Source organism: Protomyctophum bolini (genome assembly GCF_963924005.1).
Source record: "Protomyctophum bolini genome assembly, chromosome: 18".
Lineage (NCBI taxonomy): Eukaryota > Metazoa > Chordata > Actinopteri > Myctophiformes > Myctophidae > Protomyctophum > Protomyctophum bolini.
This window is the reverse complement of record NC_137879.1, coordinates 38,880,549-38,889,758: the sequence shown is the minus strand read 5'-3', so window position 1 is coordinate 38,889,758 and position 9,210 is coordinate 38,880,549. Positions and strand designations below refer to the sequence as shown.

The 9,210-nt window shown below is 42.2% G+C and overlaps 1 protein-coding gene and 2 long non-coding RNA genes across 3 annotated transcripts; all 3 read left to right on the top strand.

The window, feature by feature from the left end:
• Positions 1 to 1,455: 1,455 nt before the first annotated feature.
• On the top strand, positions 1,456 to 2,536 carry LOC308332676. The gene is made up of 3 exons (XR_013965737.1): positions 1,456 to 1,725; positions 2,110 to 2,217; positions 2,421 to 2,536. It is a non-coding gene; the product is annotated as an uncharacterized lncRNA (long non-coding RNA).
• LOC308332675 lies at positions 2,532 to 3,491 on the top strand. Its single transcript, XR_013965736.1, has 3 exons — positions 2,532 to 2,816; positions 3,094 to 3,192; positions 3,364 to 3,491. It is a non-coding gene; the product is annotated as an uncharacterized lncRNA (long non-coding RNA).
• Positions 3,492 to 3,806: 315 nt separating this feature from the next.
• LOC308333686 (uncharacterized protein) lies at positions 3,807 to 8,017 on the top strand (the record flags this gene model as incomplete). The annotated part of the gene is made up of 9 exons (XM_080790141.1): positions 3,807 to 3,868; positions 4,003 to 4,096; positions 4,248 to 4,592; positions 4,690 to 4,807; positions 5,568 to 5,659; positions 6,119 to 6,233; positions 6,695 to 6,964; positions 7,126 to 7,302; positions 7,815 to 8,017. 9 exons carry the CDS (start codon positions 3,807 to 3,809, stop codon positions 8,015 to 8,017), a joined length of 1,476 nt encoding a protein of 491 aa, XP_080646267.1.
• Positions 8,018 to 9,210: the final 1,193 nt, after the last annotated feature.

The following is a 9,210-nucleotide window of genomic DNA, read 5'->3' as shown; positions in this document are numbered from 1 at the left end:
TTGTTTACATTCTTCATGTTTACCTTAGTTTTGTTTGCTAGCTAGAGCTAGAATAAAATATTAATGTTTGCATGAGCCGATGACGTCATATCCTTGGCGCGCAGTGTGATATCTCTACTACCTCAGGTAAGACGTGTTTCTGTTTCCAATATTATACCTGTATAATCTTATATTTTTACTTAAAATACATACATCGTTAATTCTGCACAACCCCTAAATGATAGAACAACGCCACAGGGTTATTGTTTACGTTGACGTAACTTATGTCGGTGTATATTGGTAGCAACTAAAGCCTGGGTATCGAGGCTAGTAGACAACATGACAACACATCAACACATCCCGTTCCCAAAGTTGGGTCCGGCCCGTCCGGGGACCCCCAGGGGTTCTTGAGGGAGTTCCAGGGGGTCCCCAGCTTAATGATAGTTTGGAACCAAATGGACCCGGTCCCTTATGGGTCTCTAGTCTGTACAGACCCTAGCCCTGGTCCAGTGGTTACAGCGAGTCTCTCTCTGACGCCCTCCGCAGCCGGGCTAATTGGTGTCAATTTGGGGGTCCTTGACATGAAAATGTTTGGGAACTACTGTGCTAAACAACAACTCCATGTGATGTAGAATTTGTGACTAAAGGCAAAACGAAATGTTTTATTGAGTTGTGGTTGTTATTGAATACTTTATAAGTCAAACCATTTTCCTCTCAACTCCCTTATGGACTTATGTGTGTGTGTGGGTGGGTGGGTGGGTGGGTGCCTGCCTGGCTGGGTATGAGCATAAAACAGCATGGTTGTTTTTCACCACCTGTGTGTAACCTAACAAACTCAATTGCACATATTAACTGTATATATGATGATTTCGGGTGTGCCAGTACTGTACAGTGACAGTACAGTACAGTAGAGGGCCCGGCACACGGTAACTCTGTCATTTCTCAACCGTTTCGGACACGGGGCGGCACGCCGGGGGTCTGGAACTACCCCCCCGGGACCCCCACACGGATTTGCACCACTCACTTCACATGGGTGTGATTTTCATTTTGGTCCATTGTACTCAAGTTAATCATAAATAGATGCAATCCAAAACATTGTGATGAAGCTCAGTGAAAACTGAGCTTTATCACAATTAGTTAGATACCGATATTAATTTGACATGAAAAAACACTGCAATAGGATTCTGAATAGAAGTTCCAACAGTTGGGTGTTACATTCTGAATCATCTTTTTTCTCTTACAGATCGTCCTCAAACAAATCTCCAACTCTCCAGTCAATCAACACAACAAAACAAAAGGCACTTTTAAGAGCCACTCTCTCTCTCTCTCCCTCCCTCTCTCTCTCTCTCTCTCTCTCTCTCTCTCTCTCTCTCCAGCTCTTCCCCTCTCTCGCTTCCAACCCCACGTGTGTGTGTGTGTGTGTGTGTGTGTGTGTGTGTGTGTGTGTGTGTGTGTGTATTTTTCCCCCTTGTTTGTCTGTCTGTCTGTTTGTTTGTTTTTTACTCATCACCATGAGTGATGAAAAAGCTCTGATTGCGGATCTGCAAAGGAGTGTAGATGAAGCAAAAAGGGCAGCTGTCATCAAAGGTCTTAAAGACTCCATTCCTCTTGAGTACCACTCTAGACCACCACCACCAGCAAAGAAGGCAAAGGCAGCTAGACCGAGGGTGACATGGGTAGAGAGAGACAGCAATTGGAACGTCGTCCATGCAAAGCCAAGACCAACCAGGAATCGGTCAAATCAGGGTCAGTATTGTTATACCATTAACTCATCTTAAAGTTGTCGGATACATTTTCTACATGAATATAACCATTATTAGCCATTGGCTATCGCGATTAGGCGATAGCCAATGTAATTCATGTGTCGCTCGCCGTTCTCCCACTGTTAAAACGCACTGTGAGATGTCCCTGGGACCCATCTAAAAGACCACCCCTGGGTCCCATAAACCCATTACACTTAACCTATTTACATCACTGCAATCAGTCCTAATGATTATCCATAGGCAGATAAGTTACGCTAATTCTGTCCACATTATGGTTTGGGAAAAGTATACTAGTCCCCTCAGGATAATAACTAGGCTGACAATTTATAATAATGTTATGAGTGGTGTTGTTTTTGTCCTGTTATAGCTGGTCCGAGTCGGAAGGATGGTCCAGGTGCTTGCAGTCAGAAACCTGTTCCTCCGATCGATCTTCCTGACACCATCTCTGAGGTCTCCGTTGCTCCAGTTGCCCTTGGTGTGTATTTCATTAGTGTAAAGCAATATGTTCATAATATATATTGTAATAATCTGCCAATGAGTTTGAATGTTAATTACGTCTTTCTATTACACATTTGCCACAATAAATGGGCAACTACCCCTTTCACAGCCATTATTATACTTTTTTATTTATTTTTCTAAGCACAACATGTTTTTAAATATCCCATACTCTTTATACAGAGCGTTTCTTACAAGAGCTCCAGCACTCTCTGAGCGTTGCCTCGGCTGACATTGAGGAAGCCCCAACCCCAACAGCTCCTCTCCTAGCTTCATCAGACTGGGCCACACGGAACCGCTCTCTCTTAGAGAGATGGCGGGCACAGAGACCCCAGCTGATTAACAGCACTGCAGCAAAGCAGAATGTAGGCACACGCATGTGCCAACAGTGTGCCGTGAATGCAGCTGCTGTGTCCTGTCATGGCTGTGAACCACGCCCATTCCTGTGTGCTGGATGTGACATCATCGTCCACACAGACATGAGGAACGTGTTCCACAACAGGAATGCGATGACTGCCGGGTTCTTCCAGCCTTTGTCTCCCACCACCTGTATTGAGGATAAAGCTCATTGCCATTGTGGTAAGTTGTTGTTTGTGAGTACTGAGTAGACCATACCACGTCCTCTCTGCTCATTAAACTCATTAGTTTGACCACTTAAACAATGCCTTTTTCGTCTTGTGTTACGGCCATGGTCAATGGCCTTGTGGCCTACAGACACAGGAGATAGGCTCCTGCCCTATATGGGCCTCATGGCTCGGCAAGGCTTACTACTTTACTTACGGCCATGAATCTTTTTAACTTAAGTAAAGATTCAGTCTCTTCAATTATCTAAATTCAAATGTATGATGTTTTTCAGAGCGCTTTGTACCTGTGCGGATACCGGACAATATCTGCAGTTGTCCAGATGCATTGAGGGTCAACCCGGGAAAGAACATTGCTGTGATCACACAAGATGGTAAGGATGGGATTTAGTTTTTGTCCTTTTTTAAAAAGCATCTTAAAAAATATATTTACTAAGTAATTCCCACAAGGTTTGTCATAGGTGTATTTATTAAATCAAACGCATGCCTATTGACTAATTTATGCCACGCTAAGTTTTACATTATAGTGTCTTTGATTTTTCCAGGACGATATGATCTCAGGATGCCTGACCTGAGCTGTAACTCATGCAAAGCCACGTGGACTGCTGGAGTGGACCATCTCATTCACAGGAACTACTGGCCTGCTACCCCTCAGTTTTCGACGGTGTATGACACAGATGTCTTTTTTTCTTTTCACCAAATGAAGATGGCTTCACCAGGCTTGTCCTGTCAGGCATTTTTAAGAATGCTACAAGCTCGAACTGTCCACTTTGGCAGAGTGAGTATGGTATTTAGCCTACAGTATTTTTTTCATGTGCGTTGAATTTGTTGCTCGTTATTAGCAGTTGATTTTCCTATTTTGAAATAGACTGGGACCATCTGTGCCGATTCCTTCCTGAAAAGCTACTTTCAGTGGGAAGTTGTACAGTTCGAGGTAGACAACATCTGCAAGGAGGAGCCCTTCAGTTGTCCTGCTTGCACGCCAGAAATGGTAGCGATTTCGGTGGATGGGAATCGTAAACTGTATCGCTTTAAGAGCGCAGCAGCCAGGTAATTCAAAATTAGTATAATGTAACAGCATTAAATTTACCAAGAAAACAAAAGACTTGTCTTATTTGCACCAAGAAACCTTAGCCTGAAAGATGTAAAATGACAATGTTGAGTATGTTGTCTTTCTTTCTTAGATCTGAGGAACAGGCCATCTTTGATGGAAAATTCATCGCAAGCGATGAAGATGTCTCCAGCTTTGTGGACTACATTCACCAGACCACCAATCATGTAAGATTGCATACTAGCTAGCCCCTTTTCGGAACCCTCGGTTACCTTTTCTGAATTTTGGACGGCGGTACCCTAGGTTCCCTCGTAGATTTTTACAATAAGCTCATTGCTTATACGAAAATGTTTTCATTATCCATTTTCCATATTGTAGGTCTCTGGAAGAGGCGTTTGTGGTGGTCAGTGGTCTGCAGCCAGGGAGACGTCCAAAAAGTCCACCAGTAACCTTGACGAGGAGGGGCTGGAGCTGGCAGTGTGCAGGCATGGAGTGCTACACGGGGCACTTAACATGTTCAGGGGGGAAATATTTGCGTACCCATTGTACCTACAGAACCAGCTGGCCAGCAGGAAAATAAATTTCTTCTGCATGGACGTGGCCTGCAAATACTGGCCCTACCTGCAAAAGGTCAGCAACAAATGTCCAGAGCTGAAACAGCTTCTCGACATGAAGCCCTTCTTGTCAGTGTTTCACGCCAAGGCCCACGACTTCAAATGTGAGGTAAGGAAACATTCTCATGTGATTTCTTTATCAGAACACCAGCACATGGATGTCAACATCATCTGTGCATTGTATTTGTTGTTGTATATTTACCCAGGTGAAATGGAGTGGACAATACCAGGATGGCGCGGGTCAGACACTAGGGGAGGAGGTGGAGCAATGTAACGCCTTCCTCTCAAGGATTGGAGTGACCACCAAGCACATGTCTAAAGCTGGTGAGATGACCACATACTGCAACATTTAAAAAATGTGCATATACTGTTGTCACGAAACGGTCGGTGGCGTGACGTCAGTCCACAACGTCATGTCACCCTATAAAGTGTGGCACAGACTCAGCAGTCAGTCAGACTAAGAAGTGTGCCAGTCAGTCAGTCAGAAGAAGAAGCAGTAGAAAGAAGATCAATAATATAATAATATACTACAAGCAATATAAAAAGGAGGTACTTCCAACGCCGAAGGCAAGATACAGATCCTCTCTATAAGACCTCCTCAAGGAGCCTCTTATACCAGCCCTTTGACAGCTCCCTGCTAATACAGGAAATGGTCATTACATATACTGTATAATCGTACTCGCAAATGTGTTAACCCATTAACACCTGGGACCAAATTCTACAAAATGTCTGGTCCTCAAATTTTTGTATGTCAAGGACCCACATAATTATCCCCAAATACCCCTATTTGACAATATGTTGTTGTGAAAGAATATATATTTAAGGATTTGCACAAAAAAATAGCACTTCATAGCTTTAAGCTGCTATATTTCAACAGATAAAGCAAAAAATAATGGTTTATGGTTAAAGCTTTTAAAACAATGAGGTGACACATATGCATCCTCAGTTCTAAATGGGTTAACCTATATTATGATGATATTAAACATCAATTTCAGTTTGAATCACACACAGACATGTTGACCCTCGTGACCATGTAATCGGCAAAATAGTTTGGTTAATGTTTGCAACTTTTTTATATTTGCAGGACGCACAGACATGTTGACGCTTATGGCAATGCGCTGGAATCAACAGAAGTTTGCCAATTTAGCCACCTCTTTGTCTCGCCGATATCGGAAGGTAATGACATCAGTAATGTTCTTTTAAAGGGGAAATCTACTCATTTACAACAGTGAACTGTGTCATTAATATACCTTAGTGTCGAAGGAATGAAAAAGTCCCCCCTTCTGTTTAGTATAAACCTCCGTTTATGTTGCCTTCACAGGAGGCAGATTAAACGATTCATTGTCAAAGGAAGCCATGCAGCGACATGACGTTGCAAAGGCTCAACGATGAATGTATCTGCTTCAAATCTCACAACGCGTTTTTGTATTGTTTAATCTGCCCGTGTGAATGCACCATTAGATTGTCATGTGATCAGTGACATCACGAAATTGTATCGTTCTACACAACAACTCTAAGGTATAATGACATAGTTCAATGTTGATAATGATTGGTTTTCCACTTTAATGTTCCATGTGAAAGTATTTGACATGTTTGAGACAACATTTGTTTTCTTGTCTTTCTTTGTCATTGTAGTGCGTTAAAGATCTTCAAAGCCAGCTCCAGAACCTGGAATCAATGAAGTTTGATTTTGCAGTGGCTGAGAGCCAGTTGGAAGACTGGGTGAAGGACGTCCAGGAGTGGGCAGAAAGTGAGAAAATTATTATTGTTAATGCACATTTTGTTTTCCAGAATAAGGTAGGGTATTTAGCCAATTTAGGCATTTATCAAACGCTCTTAATCCAGAGCGATTCACATTAAGCAAGAACAAAGAATATGGTAATACATCAAATAAAAGATAGTCATCATGAATCATACGTAAGCCCAAGAACCTAACAGTGGAATATCTATATATATATGATTTTTGGTGTGCAACTGGCTTAAGTGAGCATTGTGTATTTTGGTCTCCAGCAAACACTCCAAACCCTTAACAGCAGCTTTCAATGACCTGTGTCACTGTCTGATGCCAAAGTAATAGACATTAGAGAGTAGCATTAGAGAAAAAATATTTCATGGTCAATGAGAACATTCCTTAATAGCTTTTTCTGTCTGACACTTAACCCTTGTATCTTATAATTTAGTTTTGTACACACACTCATTTCTTCTCTGCAGCAACAACAACTACTGCTGATGAGCCAGATGCGTTGGCCAACAGTATTGAGATGATGGTGACCAGTATCAAGCGGAGGTCTCAGCGTCTCTATAGAGACAACGATGGAAACAAAGCTCGTGCCAGGCTCCGTACCAAGATAAGGAGGGAGACGGAGATCCTTACTTCTGTTGTGGAGCGGTACAATGCGATGGTTCCTAGCACAGAATCCCTGTGCATGGACACAATCCTGACTGTGGATACAGCATGGCCATGGCAGCTCCAAGACGGTGGTGTGTACACTAGTCTGTTTACTACTTCCAACAAATTTGACACGTAATGACCCATAATATACTCGCTTGCTCGTTGAGTTGGTGAGAGGCAATTTTGAGTGTTGTGGTTATAAGCATCAATTCGTTAATCCCTGTGAATCTTTGTCATAAATGCATTCCAGATTATGTCGGACTCAAAAAAAAGAGAAAGGCGTTTGACACCATCATGGCAGTAAGGAGACTCAAGGAGGAGAAGGAAATCCTTGTGACCGAGATGGAGCATCACTGGAGAACTCTTTCAGCTTGTGCCCGTGACCTGAAAGAGATGTCCTGCATTGTTTGTTCTGGAACAATGACAAGTATGTATTGCGATAACATCTTTTGCTAAAACTTTCTATGCATCCTATGCATGTCTATAATTCATTATAGATATACTTAAAATACATTACCAGTAAGACGCACGCATCCGCCATTCCGCCTGGGTAACGGCAGACTGCTGGGCGAGCGCTGGCTGGTAAGATCTTAATTTTCAGGCCTGTTAAGTTTTTGCCGGCTGCCGGGCATGGCTGCACTAATAACTTTGGGCCAGGCCCGTCTAGAGTTTAAATCGACTGGTATCAGTCAAAAGGGAGACATCGAAGAGGAAGGATGGATGGGGAAAGATCAATATATGGAATGTCTGAACAGGTCAGCTCCATATATGGAGATCTAAGGGTTTGAGGTCAGATGTAGAGTTTGGATCTCCATATATGGGCTTAATATTGATGACATCCCTGATGATGCCACATGCTCCATCCCTGATCATGAATATAATACACACCATTGATGATTACTGTTACTAACAGATTTTATTTTGTGTTCTACCCCCAAGACTCCTGGGACCTAAGTGAAGATGGGTTGAGAGGTCTGCACTGCATAATACTCAAGAAGGAGTGGGACATGAGAAAGGTGATGATGCAGTCACGAGCATGTTACATGCAGGCTTTGAGTGGAGCAGAGAACGTCACCTTTTTGGACAACTCAGATGAGGATTATGACAGCGGCTCCGACATGTCTGATGACGATTTTGTTTAGCTCTCCTGTGGTTCTGTCTCTCGCTCTCTCACCCACTCCTACAGCACGTTCTTAAAGCCTCACCAGACCCCTGTCCTTGACGGACTCCTCCCATATATTGGATTACCATGTTTTCGCTATTTTTTTGCCGTATGATGCGGTGGTGATTGCTCTCCCTCTCTGCACCACCACCACCACTGCTGTGCCCAAAGTGGGCATCATCATGGACTTGATAGTAGTGAAATGAAAAATTGAGACCATATCCGTGGTCATCATATGGCCATACCTAACAATGGATGCCCAAAAAATGGGAATACACAGAGAAATACACATCGATAAAAGCCAATAAAAATGAAGCTCACCCGTTTAATTCCCCATATCGGCGCATCCGTGCAACACTGTCCAACACAGCTGCTATTGATTACAGAAATCCTCAGTTTTTATTCCCATTCAAGATAACATCCAGACAGTGTATTACTCGGTTTCAACTTAAACATCACGCTAAAATTTGTATCTGAAAACATATAGGGTAGAAATAAGCCACATAACAGTAAACTGGTACAGCTTACTGTTGGCCAACCATGTGTTAGTGCATGGAATGAATGTGTTGAGCAAATGTATATATATATATATATATATCTTTGCTTCTGGGTGGTCCCTGGAACAACATTTTCAGATGGGGGTCGGCGGCCAGTTACATATAGTTTTGGGGGTCCTTGACATGAAAATGTTTGAGAACCACATACATAGGTTTTTTATAAAATTGTCAGAATTTTCTGTTTTTATGATACTGCATCACTATTTGAGGCTTTCTTGGCAATATTTTTAATTGTTTTGTGCTATTAAACAGACTTTTGCATAATGCAAACATGTTTTTCCAAAATATAGAGTATAAAAGACTGTTTTAAGAAACGAGTAAGGTTGCAAATCTGATAACGCAAAACCCCCAGGGGCTTGTTTTCTTATTACAGTAGGTCTTCATCTATTGCTCTATTCTCTTGTGTATCTGTTATAATAACTTCTGCCTGTGCTACCTCTGGGTGACTCATGTTTCCTCCCATGATTAATAAATCCATATAACCTGTAATGTGCCAAACAGTGATTGTGATTAAAAATGAGTTAAAGCTACTTGTATGCTTTCCATGGAATTCTTTTTTCATTCAAATGTATTATACGAATGTTCTTATGAAATATTTGAACAATTTTGTTAATAC